The following is a 20,391-nucleotide window of genomic DNA, read 5'->3' on the forward strand; positions in this document are numbered from 1 at the left end:
ATGGCCTTGAGTAATTGGTGTACCGTCATTATTGTTGCGCAGCGACAAAACAGCGTGACTGGTGACTGTTAATGCCCCGGGAAGATTTGACAGGTTTCCCAGGAGAGGCAGCTGCCGCTCAAGCGACAAAGAGTACCGTCCTGGGAAAACCGTGACAGGTGGCAACCCCAGTTGTCACAGCGTGCACTCCTCCGGTTCGGAGATGGGGTGGGGGGGGGGGCGTTCTAACACTGCAAGGAAGCGGCGACACCGGTTCAAACGCAGCCGTAAGCCGCCACTCCTCTGCACCGGCAATGCAACAAAAACAAAACAACACAATCCGGCTCGGCGCGCGGTGGCCTCCCAACGCCGGAGTGCAACCAAATGTCAACCGGGCGCCGGTGAGGAAAGCGGCAAGAGACCAGCGCACGGGCAGGAGAGGGCCGCAACAGGCCGACGAGACGACGCTAATGCTGCTAAACGGTTTAAGAGTGAACAAGACGAGAGCGAGCGAAGGGTTTTTTTTTGCGGTTGCGGTTTTGCTGTACAGCAGAGGTCGCAAACGGGTTTTGATTCCTTACCCGTACCCGGCCGCACCAGGGTCGCAAACGGCTACCCGATACACGGCCGGGTACGGGTAACCGGGTATCGGGTACCCGATTGCGACCTCTGCTGTACAGCTCTCCGGATGCGCTTACGGCTCAAACCGCGCGTCGTCGTCTTTGTTGTCGTCGTCGCTCGGCATGCCGCGGTGCCTCCCCCGTTTCCCTCCAGGTACCGGGAGCTACTCGAGGAATCGAACTGTAGAGAAGCTCCGAAGAGGCTCCAGGAAGTGAAGCTCCCCCTGCAGCAGCAGCAGCACGTCAAGTGAAAGGTCGGTTCGTCGTGCTGAACGACGCGCGGCTCGACACGGAAGCGCACCACAGAGAGCCGACGAAAGTGAACGTCGTTAACGTGTAAAGCTTTCTGGAGGGAGTTTTTAACAGCCGAGCTCTGCTCTACGCGTGCGTCTTAACCGTATCCTTGAACAACGTTTCGGTATCAGCGATGCCGTCGCGAAATCACCGATGCGAATCGTGAACGCTTCCTCCGATCGGCGACAACCGCTCTCGTTCCCGCCGCCGAGCGAGGTCATGACGAGGCAGCCAAGTCAAACAAAATAACACGACAATAAACGACAAGAGTAACGATGACAATAACGGTGGTGACGACAAGGGCGCGGCGATTCTACGGGGCGTAACACAACCCGGCGGATGAAAGCGCGGCTAAACCAAAACCCGACGAGACGCTCCACTCGGCACGCCAAACCCTGCGGCGGCGGTGTCTTTTCCCGGTGGCCGTTCCTCCACCCACCACCCCCCCCCCCCCCCGCACGCAGGATGACGCACGGTGGTATCTGCCGCTCCGTTGGGGAGTTCGGCAAGCCCCCGGACGTGACTCGTCGCGCGCAGCCTGGCAGACACCGACACTCGCCGCGCCCGAAGCGAGAGTCCGATGGTAGGCGGCGGCGCTGCCGTCGCTTCGTGTTGGCTGGATCTTGTTCGCCTGCCTCCGTGTTGTAGCCGTGGCATCCCGAACGACGGCAACGGAGGGCGAACGAAAGATGTTTTTACACCACCTAAAAGTGCTCTTTTTTTTTCTTTCTCCCCCACACGAATGTCGGCAGCCAAGCAAGGCGTGGCGAGGGGGGGGGGAGAGGCTTTCCGTGGCCTCCCCCCACCCCCGCCGCCCTTCCCCCAGACGGCGGCAAAGCGACAGCGACGACGAACGGGGTTAAACTAAAACGAGGAAGTGGCTTCCACTTTCACGATGATGTCGCTCAGCGCTCGCGACCGGCTCGCCACTATTCAAAACGACCAAACAATCGTGACAATTGTAACCCCATCACAGCAGCCAGCGGTGTCTGTCGCTGGTTTTAAAGCCACGGCCGGCAAGTGAGGGGGCATCCCCCAGGGTGGGAGGTGACACACAGGCCAAGCGCCTCTCCTCCCCCCTCCCCTCCTCCGGCCATGCCGTTTTTCAGTGGAGGTTTTGACAGAGCCAGCGGGTGTCGGTCTCCACTATCGGTAGAAGCAGCAGCGAAGCAGTTTGCTTCGAGGTTGGCGCTAGACAATGCACGATTTACTTTTTCGTTGTTGCTGTTGTGTGCGTCGAGTGTTCGTAACAACAGTGAAGTAAAAGCTGAGTCAGCGTGGCGGTTGATGCTACAGTGTATAGGTCCATGCCAGCTGCTCAGTCTCGCTCGCACGCACACGCCAAGACAATGGTCCCTCGTATGGAGTTGACGCACGCTGCCGAGGCAAGCGCTGTTAGCGAGCGCCTATGAGGACCGGAACGACGCACAATGGGGTGGTGTGGCCAGCACCACGCCTGGCCGCCTTTATACGTCTCCCCCAGTCCTGATAATAACACAATGCACCAGGTACTCATTTAAGGCTGAGCTGACCAAGGGAAATTTAATGCTGGTTGCAAGGTTCATAGCCCAGCGCACTAACCACTACACACTATAGTTCCCCATCCCAACTTACACACACACACAGACACGCAGACTCATTGTTTGGATATCGTTGGGGTGTCTGGTAGACCGGGTAGGTGGAAAAGTGACGGCGTAGCTACAGCCAGCCAGAGCGATAACTATCCGAGAGGTGGGTGCGGAATTATTTACGGGTCGCAGACCCAGTAGAAAACGGCTGAATTGAAGCTTTGCGCAGCAGAGGGAACGGCACACCACTGGACATCAGTGAAAAAAAGCTTCATAGCTCATCGGATTTCTCCAGAATAGAGATTCTGATTCACGCCGGACGTTAACGCCGAAGCACCGAGCGACCCCTTGCACTGCACCCATCCCCGCGAGCGCGGCGTTCTGAAGCAATCGGAACCATGAGGAGGAAGAAGGGAGGTCACAGTTGTGCATCGGTATCACCAACGTTGTTTGGATGCGCGAAGCCGTGCGCCGATCGACGGACCGTCCCCGCTGTCCGGCGCGTCTCTCTTGCGGCATCCCCCGCGCGATGCCATCGGACCGACCCCATGGGACCGACCCCGTGCAGCAGCTGCTGGCTGCTGGGGTGCTTTTTTTGCATTGTGAACGACGGGAGCCTTGTGGGAATGTTTCTCTGGACAGTTCTCCTGATGGTTTCACTGTTGGAATACGGCTGAAATGATTTGTTTCAGACAAACACTGCTAAATAAAAGTTTTCTATTTTTTTCTTTTAATCTTACGTTCAGTTCACTCCTCCTCCTACTCCTCCCCCCCCCCCCCGCCGTGCACCGAGGCCGGCACGCCGCACGGCTCACAGGACGCGGCGAGCACCAACGCTTCTTACAAAAACAAAACAGGACCAAGACGGCGCCGGTGGTAGCGGCGGCGGCGAACCTAAAAACAAAAACGAAATTCTTGACGTCGGTCCCAAAACGCTTACCCCGGCCCCCCCCCCACGTGCCGCCCTCCGTGGCCCCCGTGGACCCCCACCTCTTCATCTCTCCACACCGTTGCACACCCCCAATGGCCGCTGCGGTCGGCTGGGCCCGCCGTTGTTACAAACCTCCCCCTCCTCCCCCTCCTCCTCCTCCTGTTCGCGAGCCGGTCGCTCGACAACGCCGCCGGCGCCACCCATTGCCGCCGCCGTCGCCTCGTCACCGGTCTCCTCCGCGTCCTGCCGGGGCCTCTTCAGCAGGGTGCTGGCGGCGTTGTCGTCCTCGGCAGCGTTGCAGCCGCTGCTGTTTCTGTCGCCGATGTTGCCGGCGGCTGAGGGGCCATGCGTCGCGGCGGCGGCACGCGCGCCCGTGCCGCGCTCGGCCTTGCCGCGCCGCTTGCGCCGGTGGTCGCCGCCGCCGCCACTCGCTCCCTGCGCCGTCCCCGCCGCGCCATCCTCGCCGCGCTGGAGGGAGGGAACCGGCGAAATGCCGGAATCGCACCGTCAGTCTCGATTGCTCCGTCTCTGTCTCGCTCGTGCGCCGCCCCTCACATTCGCTGCATTGGCCCAACGGGAGACCGGTGTGGAGGGCAAAGCTAAAGGTGCCGCTGTTGTTCACCCACGCCGAGGCCGCTCTAGACAGCCCCTCCAGAGCGTACTTGGCCTACTCTTCCAACGCTGGCCAGAAGCAATGGAAGACGTCGGAGTACCCACACTATCTGTACACGCGACCTGTCGATTGACCGACTACATTGTACCAGTTTCACATGCAGGCTATCGCGAGAAATATCATCCATAATAGAGATTTTCATTTATACATTTACGCGATCTAACCCAATAACCTATATTGCGTTGTAGCAACTTATACACTGCCGGGAGATCAAACCGGTGCCGTCTGGATCGCTAACATTTGCACCTCGGTAGCATCCCACGATGTGGGTTAAAGTCAGGGGTCGGGGTTCACTCTAGAGGTCACCTATAGGGGTCAGGGCAGACTCTACGGCGCAGAGTTCAGCCACAGGGCTTTATGTACGTACGTTGAACTTATTTTGGACCGTACGTAGGTGCGGGGATGAGCGTTGATTGTGGGGATCGTGGTTTACTCTCCATGTCCCCTCTGGGGCTTAACTTCACCCTTAGGGGTCAGGGTTTCATCATCATCATCATCATCGGATCACATTTTATTTTAGAAGTCCCCTCTAGCTGTCATGAGTGTGGGGGTCATGCTTTGTCCTCAGGGTCAAGGATTGCCCTGGGGGGAGGGGGGTAAGGGTTGGTGCTAGAGGTTACGATGCAACGTAGGAATCACGTTTCCATGAGATGTCACCTCTAGCGTTCAGGGGTTGGGGTCAGGGGTTGGGGTCAGGATCCGGGGTCAAAGATCGGGATCGGGGGGAGGCTTCGGTAACCAGGGTTCAAGTCTTCTTGGTTCTTTCGGTAAAGTCACGTAGAAGGGAAATAATAAAATAATACAAATAAAACATAATAAAATAATTCTCACGATGTTTCGGCCACAACGCAAGCAGCCGTCCTCAGGTGAAGAACAGGTCTGTCAGAAAGACAGCGTCTCATTCTAAACAAACATAAGATCCAAGAACAGGTCTGTCGGAAAGACAGCGTCTGAATGAGACGCTGCCTTTCCGACAGACGCAAGCAGGACGGCTGCTTGCGTTGTGGCCGAAACGTCGTGAGAATTATTTTATTATGTTTTATTTTTATTATTTTATTATTTCCCTTCTACGTGACTTTACCGAAAGAACCAAGAAGATGAATCCCTGCAGTCACGAAAGAAGCTTTAAAGCGAAACCAGGGTTCAAGTGTTCAGGGTTTGCCCCCCCCGGGGTCAGGCTCCGGTGCAGGCGGCGGTGCTCACGGGTCCGAAGGTGATGTCTCCGTGCAGCTGCTCCGGCTGCGCAGCCTGCAGCACCCTCCAGATGAGGCAAGTCTCTTCCAGACTCATCTCCAGCAGCCCGCCCTCCACCAGCAGCTCCGTCAGTTCCCGCGTTGTCTCTGCCGACAGCCGTCCTGCCCCCGCCGGCGGCGGTACCGGGGCAGCCGTGGGGTCGGTGTCGGCCTGGTCGGCTGTCGTCATCAGTGGCCACACCTCGTCCTTCGCCAGCGCTTGGCGAGCTTGCTCCTGATTGGTCGGAGAGTCAATCACACGGGTGGGGGGGAGGAGGATGGCAAAGCTACAATCGTTAATTCATTCGTTCAGGATTCATCCAGTAAGATTTTCCAGCTGACTGCGTAAATTTATTTTGTGATGCCGGGCCACGTGATGTCAGACGTGTGTGTGTGTCTGTGACCATCTCACAACTCCTCCACTCCCGCGGCCCTTCCTGGCTCCTCCCCCCTTAACCAGTATATAAGGTCGTACCTCTTGGGACTTCTCTCCACTTGATACCGATTTTTTGCTGTGACAGTTTCACCTGAAGACGGAAGCTTGTGTTGCCTCCGAAACGTCGTGATTTTATTGTTTTTATTTTTTATTAATTTTTATTTCATTTTTTACCTACGTGACTTTACCGAAAGAACTAAGAGTATGAATCTGTGTTACGTGTTTATTGCCGTGCTCACTGCACTAGGTAACTTCACAACCGCTTCCGATCCACACCTACCGACGATGGCGTTCTACAAAGAGCATTGGTCAAAATGATATTTATTGTAATATTTTTACTACTTAATTAATTTCGCGGGCGGTCAACGGTGACCGAGCTGAGACCGCCACCTCCCGGTTTAACTGCGGGCAACGGCCAAAGTCCAGATTCGAACCCAGGGGTCACCTCAATGGCTCCGTCACGCCCATCAAGAACCCAACCTGGCCGTTACAAACCGCCCCCCACCGCCCGCCGCCCATCTCGCCCGGTGCCGCGCACCTGCCAGCCGACGGCGCGCTCCGTGAGGTGCTGCAGCGCCTCCCCCTCGGCGAGCCTCGCCGGCAGCTTCTGCAGCGCCAGCAGCAGCGGCAGGATGGCCACGAGGCGCGGGCGGCGCGAGCGCTGGCAGCCGGGGCACAGGAACGGAGGCCCCAGCGCGCGCAGCAGTCGGTAGCCCGGCCCATGGCGCCGGCCCGTGCCGGATCGTGGCGCCGGCACGCAGGTTCCGCAGTGGAACCAGTCCCCGCACAGCTCGCAGTACAGCATGAGGCCGCGCGCCGGGCGACGGCACAGGCAGAACTCCGCCGCGCCGGTGCCGGCGGCGCCATCGGCGGCGTCGCCGTTGTTCACGGCGCCGCCTGGGTCGCCCGGCTGTTGCGGTCTGGGCGTGGGAGCGGCGAGGGCCTTGGGCGAGTGATGGTGCGGGCTCGAGCCGCTGGTGGGGAGCGGCAGCACCAGCTTGCTGGCGTTTTTGGTGCGCAGCCGGCGTATGGCGTCCACCTCCCTCCTCTCGGCATCCTTCAGGGACTGGACCTGAGTGGGGGACGGAGATCGTTGTGTTCCGGTGAGGCTCGCTTAATAGCGGCGGTGGTGGCAGTGCTGCTGTTGTTGCTGTGTAGGTGTGTGATTTGAAAGGTGACCTGGAGAAACTTGATAAGCCATGTAAATATATAGAATTCAGCCAAATAAAGTGCCGGAACTAATTGAATGTGATGGTTTCAGACAAAACCGCTGTTATCTTACAGACACACTGTGCCTGTCCTGAGCTGTCTTGACAACAGTTCAAAGCTTGATTTACGAGCAAATAAAAAATACTTTAAAACCGCATCATAGCACTCCGGTGACGCCACAGTATTGGGTCTTTCTTCTTTGCCGTGTCTCCTGTCCGACCTATTTAGTCTTTTCACAATAACCTGCACAGGCCACCGCTTCTGGTGTTGTCATTGCCAAATCTTGAGGAGTGCATTGTGGGTGCGGCAGCGCATCTCAGGAGATCCACGTGGTTTGCTTCTCCTGACAAGCACATTGGTCGGTTGTGCAAAAGCGCCACTGCGTTGGTGAAAGCACGTCGCGATGATGTCACTGGACGGCCATAATGACTCGCACTAAAATAACCCAAAAGACTCTTTTCTCCCGGACAATCCTAGCAAACGTGAAGTTTCACCTCAACGCATTTTCCAGGCGAAAAAGTTTATATCATTAAACATAAAAACAAAAATCCATCCGAATTAAAATTATGGCGGACCACACCCCCCGAAACAGAATGGCGCATTCCGCCAGCTCTCCTACACCCCCCCGGTGAGTGATGGTGTGCAGTCGGACCGTACCACCGCGTCGGGGTCGCGTGCCTCCTTGATTTGCCGCTGAAGGTCGGCGATGGTGACCTCGGCGGGCGGCGCTGCCTTGGGGTCGCCGGAAGCTCCTCTCGGGCGCCGCTTGCCGTACTCGCCGATGTCGGTGCGCGGACTCAGCACCTGGTTTGTGCGAGAGTCGTGGACTCTTGGGAGGGAAAACACTGGAGGCGGCTTTTGTATGTGAATGTGACGCTAGATTGGGTACGGGGGGATCTCACTTCTGGCCGCATCACGACCTCACTTGTGAGCGAACGCCACTTTTGTCAGCCAGTGAAACACGAGACACGGCGCCCAACTTGGACTCGCTCAACAGAGGCGGGGCGGGGTCGCTCACCCACTGGACACGCCCCGCTCACCTTCCCGCACGCTCAACGTCTCACCCACTCGCCCTCCTAATCTTTTACCTGCCCACCACCCGCTCACCCATCCACTCACACTCTCTCGGCCTCACGCTCCCTCACTCAAGTCACCCATCTACCATCTACACCGTTCGCTCACCCATCAACTCATTTGCTTATCATCCTCCTGCCCGCTCAAACGTGCACGCACCGTCCCATCTTCTTAATCACGTACCCACCCACACCGCTCACCCTCCTCTCACCCTGCCAACCACCAACTCACTTGCTCCATCACCCACTCACCCTCTCACCGACTTACTCGGTCACCCTCCCACCGACTCGCCCGCTCGCTCACGCGCTCCACTCCCCTCACCAGCGCGTCCCGAACCCTCGCGCCGCTCACCTCCAACACGGAGTACGACGAGTGGCGTCGCAGGAACGTGCGCTCCGTGCGCTCGCGCCAGGCGCTCGCCAGCTGCACCTGCGCCTGCAGCTGGGGAAGCGCGTCCAGCCTCACCGCCACGTCGGCGCCGCAGCGCACCGCGCTCTCCAGCACCTCCAGGTACGGGAAGTGGTCCGCGTTCTGCCAAGCGCGCCGCACGACCGCACGGCACAACCCGCAGGGTCACACCAACACACCGCTCACGCCACAACAACCGCGCGGCACCCACCGCACGACCACGTGGCACCCACCGCACGACCACGCCACACCCACCACACTCAGCATTTTTTTTGGGTTAGATCCCGTAAACGTAATCGCTATTCGCTAATGGCGCCCGCCCCGGCGGCCTGTTAGAGGCTCCGCAGGGAAGGGGGGGCGATGTTTGTGTTGTGCGGGTGCCGTGCATGCCGCCACCTGCATGGCCTCCAGGAGGTGGCTCCACTGGCGCGCGGCGGCGAGCGCGGCGGTGAGGGCGCGCACCTTGGGCAGCACCGCGGGCACCTGCTCCGCGTCGGCCACGATCGCCTCCAGCGTCGCCGCGCTGTGACGCTGCCTGCGCCGCGTAGAGGGGGACGCACGTCGAGACGCGCCGAGGGAGGGAAAGGGGAGAGAGAGAGAGAACGGTGGCACCGGGAGAAACCGGATGAGGTTGCGGGCACTGTCGAGTGTCGAGACGCTTCACCCGCGCTCGCTCGATCGTTCGCCGGCCAGCTTGTCCATTTAACCGCTCGCTCGCTCACTCACTCGCACCATCACACGCTAGCTAATCAGCCAACTCACTGGTTTCGCTCACTCGCTCTCTGTCAAATGTTCCCTCGTCGATGAATTCGCTCTCATCCTCTCTCCCACCTGTTCATCCTTTCGCTTGCCGATTAATTAATTTTCTCTTTCATCTGCTCACTCACCTCTCTCACTGTCTAACCAACCCTCTTCACATGCTGAATCACTCTCCCACCTGTTCACTGACTCACTTAGTCACCTGCTCACTCACCACTCACTGGAGTTACATGCGTGCTCACTCTCTCACCCTCTCACTTCACCACTCACGCTATAAATAGCTTGTACACGCTCTCACCCACCCTCTCTCCACCCGCTCCCCGCCCGCTCGCTCACCCAGACTGCAGGCAGAGCGCCGCCTTCTCCTCCCAGCGCTGAGCGATGCTCTGCAGCTCCTGCAGCTCGGACAGCGCCTTCTGCACCGACGGGTTAGCTGGCAGCGCCAGCCCGGCCCTCAGCAGGCCCCGCACGGCGTCTAGCGGCACGCGCGCCCCGCCTTGCGACAGGCTCTCACGCACCTGCGGGGAGAGCGACACCACCCGCCACCGAGAGGGGTTTCTCTCCATGACCTCTGTAGTCGCACCAGGAGCTGTCCATGATGCTGAACGCTGTGTAGAGTACTAGTAGGTGTCCATGGTGGTGAATGATGTGTCTAGTACCAGGAGCTTTCCATTCTGTGTCTAGTACCAGGGGCTGTACTGTGTCGAGTACCTGGATTTGTTCATTGTGCTGACTAATGTGTCTAGTAGGAGCCGTCCATGGTGCTGAATTGTGTGTATAGTAGCAGGAGCTGTCCATGGTTCTGAATACTGTGTTTAGTACCTGGAGCTGTCTATGGTGCTAAATTCTGTCTCTCGTGCCAAGAGCTGTCCATGGATCTGAATACTGTGTCTCGTGAAAGGAGCTGTTGATGGTGCACAAGGCTTTTGGGTGGTTGGTATATGTTTGTGTATGACCCTATGACCCAGACAACAAGGAGAGGCCCTCATCCAGCAGAGCATTGACAATAGGGGCTGTGTGTATGCAGAGTGGCAGCCGGACCTGGTGCAGCCAGCGTGACCGGGGCAGGGCGTCGCGCAGCGTGGCCGTGTGCGGGAGGACGATGGTGGGGCCCAGCCGCTCGATGTCACGCAGCAGGGCCTCCACGGTGCCCGCGCCGGGCGCCGCCTCCTCCGCCACCTCGGCGGCGCGCACCTCCAGACGCTCCGCTCGCTCCAGCAGTTCCTGCACGGCGCAGACAGACACACAGGCAAAGAACTCCCGTATAGCCCTGACAGACTGTATGGGCAAGTGCTGTTAGCGAGCACTTATGAAGGCCGGCACGGCACACAAGGGGGTGGGTGGCCAGCACCACGCCCAGCCGCATGTCTCTCCAGTGACGATGTTTAAACCAGGGACTCGTTTGAGGCTACCTAGGGGAGGCCCAGGACCGGTACAGATAACCGTCACTGGTGTTGTCGTTGGGTACGTAGCGCTATGCGCTCACCGCTGCACCACCGCTCCAACAAGCAAACAAAGATACACACACACACACAAGCATGCAAGGAAACGCCAGCGCACACCTGCACCAGACAAAGCACCCCCCGTGTTGCCATTACCTCCACCTGCGCGGCTTCGGGAACGGCGCAGGGCAGACTCTGCATCTGCTCCACCAGCTCCCGCAGCTCCACCAGGGTGAGTCGCTCCCCCGGCTCCTCACGGCTCCTGCCACACGGCACAACCTCCTCCTCGTCAGCGTCACCGTTGCCATCATCATCATCAGCCGTAACCACCACTCATTATTATGCGTGATGGTTATGGTGACAATCGTCACCATCATCACCACCCATCACCGTCATTGCCATCATCTCGTTCTTTACAAAGGCTTAACATTCCACTTACAGTTCCATTGTGCTCGGCCAAAATTATCCCCGTTAACCACATGCACAGCTCCCAGTTCTAGATCGAGTTCCCATTCCGTTCTCGCTCTTGCCGACGATGACAACGCTAACACCGGGCGTCGCCGCCACCGACACCACCACCACCACCACCACCACGCACCCGTCGGCGGGCCGGACGTGGAGCAGCGAGCGAACGAGCGCGAGGCAGCGCTCCGTCTCCGTGACGACGACGTGCAGCTGCAGCGAGAGATCGTTCTCGGGGAACTTCCTCTCCTCCGCCTCGGCAGCCAGCTCCTGCAGGTGCGGCAGCTCTGCATCCGCACGGAGGAGACGATCGGCCCGACAGAGACGCGGGGCAGGGGTCAGGTCAGGACCGCCTGGCAAGTAACCGGTGCGAAATGCGGCAAAGCGCGGGGCAAAAAGCCGCGTGCGACGTGCGCCCGAACCTTTCTTGAGGGCGCCCTCGGCTTCCAGGGCGCGGCGCGTGCGCGTGGCCCAGCTGTCGAACGACTCGGCGCACACCTTGAGTCGCTGCAGCATGGCCGGCAGCTCGTCCAGCGTGTAGCGGTAGCTGAGGCAGGAGCAGCGACGGTAGACGGGGTAGACAGAGAGAGAGAGGGAGGGGAGTAACGCGAGAGATGAGGTCGTCAGGTGAGAGAGGCGTGGGGGGTGGGGGGGGTTCAGAAGCTATCGTGTAGAGACACGGACGAGCAACCCTGTTATATTTTTCGAGTCGTTTTTGGAACTGATCGTCCAAAAGAAAAGTAGTAGAATCGATGATTGAATCCAGTTCTTTTGAACAGTTACTTCTTTAGAACAACTTTTTGTGTTTGTTGTCCTTAGCACGCACCTCAGATCAGCACGGTTGGCTACGTACATTGAATATTCGTCCACACTCTGCTGTACCGCCTTCTCCTCCTCCACGCCCACCCATGGGTAGCAGGAAGTTTCGCAACCCTCGCTCCCGCTGCCACCGCAGCGCCAGGTCACAAGGCAGCCGGTGCAGCAGCGTAGCCGCCACCACCGCCGCTACTGCCGCCCGACTGCTCCCCGGTAGGTGCTCACCGCAGGTAGTGCTTGGCGGCCGGGCACTTGCAGAGCTGGGCGGCGTGGTGCAGGCACACGAGGCGGTTGTGGCAGCGTGAGCACGCCAGCGCCGACAGGAAGCACGTCGTCTTGCACGTGTCGCACTGCCGCTCGTCGTCGGGAAGCAGCTCAAACGCCTCGCGCTCTGCCTCCGTTGTGCCCTGTGTGCGTGCGTGCACATGCGTGTGCGTGCATGCGCGTATGTGTGCGCACGTTGATAGCGGGGCCGTGGGGAGTGAAGGGCGGGGAGGAGAGGGTGGGAGGGAGCATGAGTGGGAAGGAACGTATGTTGGAGGGAGGTGATAGGTGACAAGAAATGACAGCGAATCAATAACGTGATGTCACATCTGTAATGCAGCCCCCACCTCACTGTGTACAAGATGTCAGGTCGTGTTATCAGTCGTGCCTCCCTCCCTGTTGAAACATCTCCTGAATCGGCTCCTCCCCCATCGCTGGTGCACTATCATCTGAATAAGTGCCCGACCCAGACTGCTGTTACATTTTCGCCCGCGGCACCACCCTGACCTGGCCGTTAAATCGTTGCCCCGATACCACCGCACACGTGGCAGATACACCATCTCCTACCTCGCGACCCCAAGCTCCTTTTGTTACAACTTATCTCCCATCTCACTAGCCGCCCCCAACTGTTGCGCTATCCCTTGCATCCATGCCTCCCATACTTTGCTCTTACATCACCCCCTGCATCGCTTCCTTCCTTCCTTCCGCACCCCCCCCCCCCCCAACCTGCACACACACTTGCAGTTCCGCTATCGCGTGCAGCAGGCTGACGGCGGCGGCGCTGGCGTTACCCGCTGCAGCAGGGCACGGCGCAGCTTGCGCTCCTCCTGCACCATGATGAAGAGCTCCTTGTGCACGGCCGCCGCCAGGTTGAGGCCCAGGCCCTCGGGGTCCGACGCCATCTTGCAGATGAGCTCCTCGTGCGAGAACACGCAGTAGCGGTGCAGCCGGCGGTAGTGGTCCACGCACAGGCGGCCCATGGGCAGCTGCGGCGACAGGGCACGCGACGCTTAGCCCCGCGGTGACGACTGTTGGGGGCGAGCGGCCATCGGCGAGCGCATTTTTAAGGCCGGCACGGCACAAGCGAGGGGTGATCAGAGGTCACAACCGGGTACCCGATACCCGTACCCTACCCGATACCCGGCTACCCGTACCCGGCTGGGTACGGGTACCCGTTAGCGACCCTGGTGCGGCCGAGTACGGGTAAGGAATCAAAACCCGTTTGCGACCTCTGGGGGTGATGCGGCCGTAGGCAGCTGCCGAGATAAACATTTACAACCGTACCCCCCCCCGCCCCTCCGGGTGGCTTTTTAATTGGTCGTTGCATTTTACACTTCGCATTGCTATATGGCGTTAAAATTCCAGTTCATATAGGTATAGGTCATTGCATTTCACAGTTCCCATGGGTATAAGACATTACATTTCACGGTTCACATTGGTATCACAACTGCATTTCATAAAAAAACACTAAGATCTCCACATAGGCTACGTTTATACTGTTGGGGCATGTGCTGTTAGCAGGTGCCTATTAAGGCCGACACGGCACTTGATGGGGCAGTGCGGGCAGCAAAACTACGCCCCCTCTAGCCGTGATCGTCTCCCCGGGGGTGGGGGGGGGTGAGGTTTTCAACGAGGCGACCTTGAGAAGGCCCAGCCACCGGTTCTATCGAATATTCAGCCGTGGCCAGGAATCGTGGAGGGGGGGGGGGGGCGGAATAACAAAGGGCAAGAGTAGGACAATGAACAGACAAGAGGAAAATGTAGAGCAGAGAGGACAAGATTATCAGAATCAGAATATTTATTGACACCGGAGGAATCCGATGAGCTATAAAGCTCTTTAAAACACAGATATCCAGTGAAAGCAACAAAACAAAAACCCGATCGGTGTGCAAATTATAAGGAAAGGTAAACAAAAATCCGAGACCCACCCAGTCGGCGGTGCAGAAGTTGACGGCCTCGGCAAAGTTGTACCCCTGGTTGAATCCGCTGTGGTAGGCCCGTGGGAACGTCACCACAAACTCTCCCGCACATTGGTTCGTCCGCACCACCTGCTCGCCACGCCACCATCACCGCCACCACCACCACCATCACCACCACCACCACCACCACCGCCGCCGCCGCAACCACGCAGTCACAACCCGGATCTCGCCTTCGCAACCACAACCGCAACGCAGGCTCGTTGCGAGTATTAGCATTTCGATTTAAAGCTTTCGTGACTGCAGGGATTTATCTTCTTGGTTCTTTCGGTAAAGTCACGTAGAAGGGAAATAATAAAATAATAAAAATAAAACATAATAACATAATTCTCACGACGTTTCGGCCACAACGCAAGCAGCCGTCCTCAGGTGGAGAACAGGTCTGTCGGAAAGACAGCGTCTGAGGACGGCTGCTTGCGTTGTGGCCAAAACGTCGTGAGAATTATTTTATGTTTTATTTTTATTATTTTATTACTTCCCTTCTACGTGACTTTACCGAAAGAACCAAGAAGAAGTATTAGCATTGCTAACAAAGACAAAGTTCCCCCCACTGTAGACGTATAGGCCCGTTGGGGCAAGTGCTGTTCACGAGCACTTGTGAAAGTTCCCCCCGGGGCATTTTCAGTTCCATTCCGGTTTCATTGCGGAATTAACTTCCGATTGGTTGAGTAACCGAGCCGGCGCATCGGTGACGTTAATCGAATACTTGGGATGCCCGAATGGCCCGGGTCTAGTCTGGTAGCGCGCTTGACCCTCTAACGCAAGAGGCTCTACCACAGGGAGAGGCTCTATCGGGAGGTGGTGCCGTGCTGGCACTCACCGGCACGCCGTGCGACATGAGCAGGTTGGGGTTCATGATGGTGACCAGCTGGTGCAGGAGGTCCGGCTGGGACTCGAACAACTCCGGCGCCAGCTTCCTCATCACAGACTCTAGGTGCTCGGCCGCGTGCGACGGCACGCCGTACCACGTCTTTGGCTCGCCCCTGCCCCAGGGACGAGGTGGAGACAGGAGACAGGAGGACACGGGGAGGAGGAGTTGATGTAGTCGAGGAGAAAGAGTTGGTGATGTTTAGGGAAGAGTAAGGAGGAGTTCATGAAGTTGGAAGAGCCAGTAGGAGGATGAGTTGATGAGGTTGGAGGAAATGGGGGAAGAGAAATGGAAATGAAGGAGGAGTTGATTTGAAGGAAGAGGTTTGTGGAGGATGAGGAGAGGTGGTGGTGGAGGTGGGAGAGGTGAAAAGGATGAGAAAGAGGGGGGGTGGGGAGGAAGAGATGAGCCACAAACAATCCATGAAGACAGGATTGGGAAACCTGTGACCCACTGGCCCCTATTCAGCCCGTGACGTCATTTCCCCAGGGCACCGCCGCCACATGAGGCTAACCACCTCGGAACAGCCCGAAAGCATCCCAGCGGCACTGATCGGCCACGAGAGACGGGACTTCGCCAGCCTGGCAACAGCACCGAAATGTCCCATTTCGGCGAGCTCGGTCACCCGTGCCACGGTGCGCAAGTATTGACGTGTGGCCGCCCCGCCAAGGGTATTTGAAAGTCCTTATTCGGCACTCGGGTACCGACGAGTGCCCCACCCCCCCACCCCTGGTGTAAGTGTCGTCTCACCAGTGCAGGTAGTTGATGGAGTAGCTCCAATGGTCCTCAATGTGCCAGCAGAAGGCAGAGAAGCACATGCCCACGTACAGCCAGGGCACCTGCGTTGCCACGCCCACAAAAACACAAGAGGCACACAAAGAGACACACGCACAGGTCACCCGCCGGTTAGCATTGCATGCTTGCAATTTTGCGACCACCTATAAAGACTAGCAAGGCATGGAAGGGGTGGGGTGGCCAGAAACAACGCCCTGGCCGCCTTTGTATCCCCAGTGCTGATGTTTACGACATACAGCTCAAGGTACTCATTTAGGGTTGAGTTGACCTAGGGGGAAGGCCCAGGACCGATTCAGATATTCATCACTGGTGTTGTTAGTGAGCCAAGTTGGTAGCGCAGTGCGCCAACCACTACGCCACCGCGACCCACACTTGCACACACACGTACATGAACCCACACGCAACGCACAGCACACGTGCAACAAAACACGTGAATCACACACACACCACACGCACTGCAACAACTTTCTGTTGTCCTTCCCTCCACCTTCGGTTAGCACGGTTGGCTACGCACGGTGTGAAAGAAGTTCTGCATACATACACAGACACAGTACATACACACGCATCCCACAGCACGTATACACGCACCCCCACAGCACAGACACAACAAACAGATCACACCGCACACACGTGTGTGCATGTGCTGTCGAGCCAGACCTTCATGCCGGAGATGTCTGCGTTGATGAAGCCGAGCACCGACTGCCCGTGCACGGGGATGATGTTGAGATTCCAGCCCGACTCCACGTACGTCTGGGATACGCACCCACACGCAAAACACACAACGTAAACGCGCGCACCAGCACAAGGCACGCACGCTAACACATGCACGCACGTGTACGCGGGCACGCAAACACGTGCAAAAACATTTACGCACAAAGCACACACGCAAGAGCGTGCCCGCACGCACACGCAAACACGCAGAACGTTGATCGTGCCGTCCCCCGATCGCCAATCGTCGTGCCATCAGCTGACATCTCAGCATCGTGCCATCAGTGTAGCTTCTCATCATCATGCCACCACTGCGTTATCTCATCAATGTCCCATCTCATTAGCCAAGCCGTCAGCGTGCCAGCTCATCATCGCGCTGTCACTGAACGTGCCGCCGTCACCGATCACCGCCCCCCGCTCGCCGGTGGCGGCGTCGGCGGCGCTGTCGGTGCTGTGCCCCCACCTCCTCCTCGGGCGTAAGGATCCTTTCCTGGTCGCGCACCGGGAAGCCGCTGCCAAACTCGCGCGAGTGAATGTCGGCACCGTACTCCACCGTCACGTCCTCCTCGATGCTGTTCACCAAGCGCCAGAACTCGCGCTCCACCAGGTCCGTCGGCACCATCTGCGCACGCGCAGAGTGAGTGAACGAGCGAGTGAACGAGTGAACGAGCGAGCCGCCGCAGGGGAACCCGGCACGGAGCAATAATAAAAATAAAAGCGGAGGTGGAGCAGACATTACGAAGATTGGACATGGAAGTCATCGTAAAAAAACTTAAATTCTCTCTTCTTGGTTCTTTCGGTAAAGTCACGTATAAGGAAAACGTCGTGAGAATTATTTAATGTTTTATTTTTATTATTTTATTCTTTTCCTTATACGTGACAATACCGAAAGAACCAAGAAGATGAATCCCTGCAGTCACGAAAGCTTTAAATCGAAATTCTCTCGTTTAATTTTCTGGGACTGGTACATTGTGCCCGGTGTGTTGGCCTCCCTCCTCCACCCACCCCCCCGACATGCCAGGAGAGTCAGCGGAGCGCCACTCACGTGCACGGGCATGTTGAAGTAGTCCGCCTTGAACGTGTCGGCCATCTCCCCGAAGCTCTGCAGCGTGTACTCCTTGGTGGCCTGCTCAAAGCCAAACGCCTCGTGTGGCTTGCTGCACTCCTGTACGCAGACACAACGACAAAGATCCCCCATCCACGTTTAGCCCGAGCAGACTTTTGAGGCAAGTGCTGTTAGCGAGTAGCACAAATGAAAGGGCAGCACGGCACAGTGGGTAGCCAGCACCACCCCGACCTAAGGGGAGCCCAGGATCGGTTCAAATAATTGTCACTGGTGATGGTGGCCGTGAGTGGGCACGGTAACTGCTGCGCCACTGCTCCCAACGCGGGCACGCACACACACACACGCGCGGTGACATTGCCGCCACCCTCATCATCGCTGCCTTACAGAATAACAATAACACAAATACGAGGGCGTTGTATCAAAGTGTTAACGAGAATTTTCATAACTTCTGTAAGCTAAATCCGCGAGACATTTTGGTAAGTAGCGTACGACACGCGGTACCTCGGCGATGCACTTGGGGCAGCGCCAGTGTACGCTGGCGGCTTCTGGGGGGGGCGGCACGAGGCAAGTCCTGTGGTACCCGTCTCCGCAACGGCTGCACCGCAGCATCGTCTCCACGGCAACGGCGCTCTCGCACACGAGGCACGCAGCCTCTGCCTTCTGCGTCACGACGGGAAACCGCGACCGGACAACCGGTGATTTACATTCGGCAAACGGGCATTGGGAAAAAGCCATCGACCATCGCTATATATATTCTAGGTTCTTTCGGTAAAGTCACGTCGAAGGGAAACAATCAAATAATAAAAATATAAAACAATAAAATTCTCACGACATTTCGATTTATTATTTTATTGTTTCCCTTCTACGTGGCTTTACCGAAATAACCTAGAATATGAATCCCTGCAGTCACGAAAGCTTTAAATTCCACATTCCTATGGCGGAGACAAGTCATTTCCAATTTACTATAATCGCAACGACAATCACTCGTCACTTCACATCAGACGTTGAGAATCCCACATGGCGCAAGTTAACAAGATATCAGCCACTACCGATTGGCCCCAACCAGACGGAATCGACTAACCTGCTCCACGGATCCATCAACAGCAGCGCCATCGCTGCCACCGCCGCCAGCACCAGCAGCACCCTCCAGTTTCCGTTCCTCTGCAGCACCACCGCCCCTCGCTTCGCCGGCACCGCCGCCACCGTCACCGTCGTCGTCGTCATCGTCGGAGATGACGACCGGGCTGGACGGATGCTCCTGCTTGCAGGCCTGCTCCGCTCGCTCGGCACGAGCCAGTACCGGCGGAGAGGGAGAGGGGACCAGCGATTGCTTGCCGGCCCCCGCCGAATCTTCCAACTTGGAACAGTTCTCGCCACCGTCCGCTGCCAGCGCCGGTGGTGGTGTTGGCGGAGGTGGAGGCGGCGGCGCCGGTTCCAGTTTTGGCGCCACAGTCGGCTCCTGCTTCACGTCAGCGTCTTTTGAAAGGCAACACACAAAACGAACGGCAAACGGCTCTCGTTGAGTTGTAGCTACGCGCATCGGCTGGGTGGCTGCGGGCTTGTGCCGCATGAGCATGAAGATTCGCGAGCGAGAAACAAATGACTTTAAAGTGAATGTCAGGCACTCTAGTCATGTCAAAGACGCTTCCAATTAATTGATGTTGACAAAGATGGTGATATTTTTGGTTCTTTCGGTAAAGTCACGTAGAAGGGAAATAATAAAAAAAACATAATAAAATACAATTCTCACGACGTTTCGGCCACAACGCAAGCAGCCGTCCTCAGGAGAAGAACAGGTCTGTCGGAAAGACAGCGTCTGAATGAACACCACCAAGCTTAGCAGCATATATTTAAGCTGGGTTAGAGGGGGAAGGGCGCCATGACAAAGGAATTCGCATATCAAGAGGAATTTAGCATATTTATGGAAAATGCAGATATGGGATTAGTCACTACTTGTGGAATGCGTAGGAAGTGGGGGGCGTCTCAAAGTCATATTATGTCCGTGCATTATGTAGGATTAGCAGCATCAAAGGGAGTAGGGTTAGCAGTAATAAAGGGAAATAATTTTATGCCGACAGTGATGCCGAGAGTGATGGGAACAATCTTAACGACACGACGATGAGGATGACGACGTTGACGATGAGCGGGCCATGGCGCTCACCCTTCCTCCTGCTGGCGCCCAGCTTCTCGCGCGCCATGAGTCCGAGACCCATCATCTTGGGCCCGGCTCCGTAGATCTGCAGCTTCTTCAGCTCAGGGTTGCTCGCAATGTCGGCCTCCGTTGGCTCGGGCTGTCGCGGCACGGGCGCGGGACAATGCGCGCACACGCACACAGGTGCAGGCACACGCAGACACACGCAGGCAGGCAGGCAAGGACAGGCACACGCAGGCAAGGGACAGGCACACACACACACATGCAGGCACACGCAGACACACGCAGGCAGGCAGGCAGGCAAGGACAGGCACACGCAGGCAAGGGACAGGCACACGCACACACGTGCAGGCACACGCAGGCACACACACAGGCACACGCAGGCACACGCACAGGCACACGCAGGCACACGCACAGGCACACGCAGGCACACGCACACACGTGCAGGCACACGCACACACGCGCAGGCACACGCAGGCAGGCAAGGACAGGCACACGCAGGCAAGGGACAGGCACACGCACACACGTGCAGGCACACGCACACACGCGCAGGCACACGCAGGCAGGCAAGGACAGGCACACGCAGGCAAGGGACAGGCACACGCACACACGTGCAGGCACACGCAGACACACACACAAACACGCAGGCACACGCACAG

At 57.6% G+C, this 20,391-nt stretch overlaps 1 protein-coding gene across 3 annotated transcripts in view; it reads right to left on the reverse strand.

Moving 5' to 3' along the window:
- Positions 1-2,770: 2,770 nt before the first annotated feature.
- The window catches only part of LOC144947325 (lysine-specific demethylase 5C-like), a 32,814-nt gene continuing 15,193 nt past the window's right edge, over positions 2,771-20,391 (reverse strand). For all 3 annotated transcript variants that reach the window (XM_078876584.1, XM_078876583.1, XM_078876582.1), the window contains 22 exons: positions 19,742-19,871; positions 18,662-19,056; positions 18,082-18,240; positions 17,560-17,679; positions 16,978-17,136; positions 16,464-16,556; positions 15,762-15,850; positions 14,964-15,126; positions 14,096-14,215; positions 12,959-13,153; positions 12,129-12,310; positions 11,510-11,634; positions 11,224-11,374; positions 10,782-10,887; positions 10,225-10,407; positions 9,520-9,701; positions 8,821-8,959; positions 8,368-8,547; positions 7,600-7,746; positions 6,272-6,805; positions 5,269-5,532; positions 2,771-3,860 (listed from right to left, as the gene is read on the reverse strand). In XM_078876584.1, the coding sequence (XP_078732710.1) occupies positions 3,456-3,860; positions 5,269-5,532; positions 6,272-6,805; positions 7,600-7,746; positions 8,368-8,547; positions 8,821-8,959; positions 9,520-9,701; positions 10,225-10,407; positions 10,782-10,887; positions 11,224-11,374; positions 11,510-11,634; positions 12,129-12,310; positions 12,959-13,153; positions 14,096-14,215; positions 14,964-15,126; positions 15,762-15,850; positions 16,464-16,556; positions 16,978-17,136; positions 17,560-17,679; positions 18,082-18,240; positions 18,662-19,056; positions 19,742-19,871 (4,221 nt within the window). In that variant the 3' untranslated portion in view covers positions 2,771-3,455. The remainder of the gene's footprint in view (positions 3,861-5,268; positions 5,533-6,271; positions 6,806-7,599; positions 7,747-8,367; positions 8,548-8,820; positions 8,960-9,519; positions 9,702-10,224; positions 10,408-10,781; positions 10,888-11,223; positions 11,375-11,509; positions 11,635-12,128; positions 12,311-12,958; positions 13,154-14,095; positions 14,216-14,963; positions 15,127-15,761; positions 15,851-16,463; positions 16,557-16,977; positions 17,137-17,559; positions 17,680-18,081; positions 18,241-18,661; positions 19,057-19,741; positions 19,872-20,391) is intronic.

This window comes from Lampetra fluviatilis, chromosome 44 (genome assembly GCF_964198595.1).
Source record: "Lampetra fluviatilis chromosome 44, kcLamFluv1.1, whole genome shotgun sequence".
NCBI lineage: Eukaryota > Metazoa > Chordata > Hyperoartia > Petromyzontiformes > Petromyzontidae > Lampetra > Lampetra fluviatilis.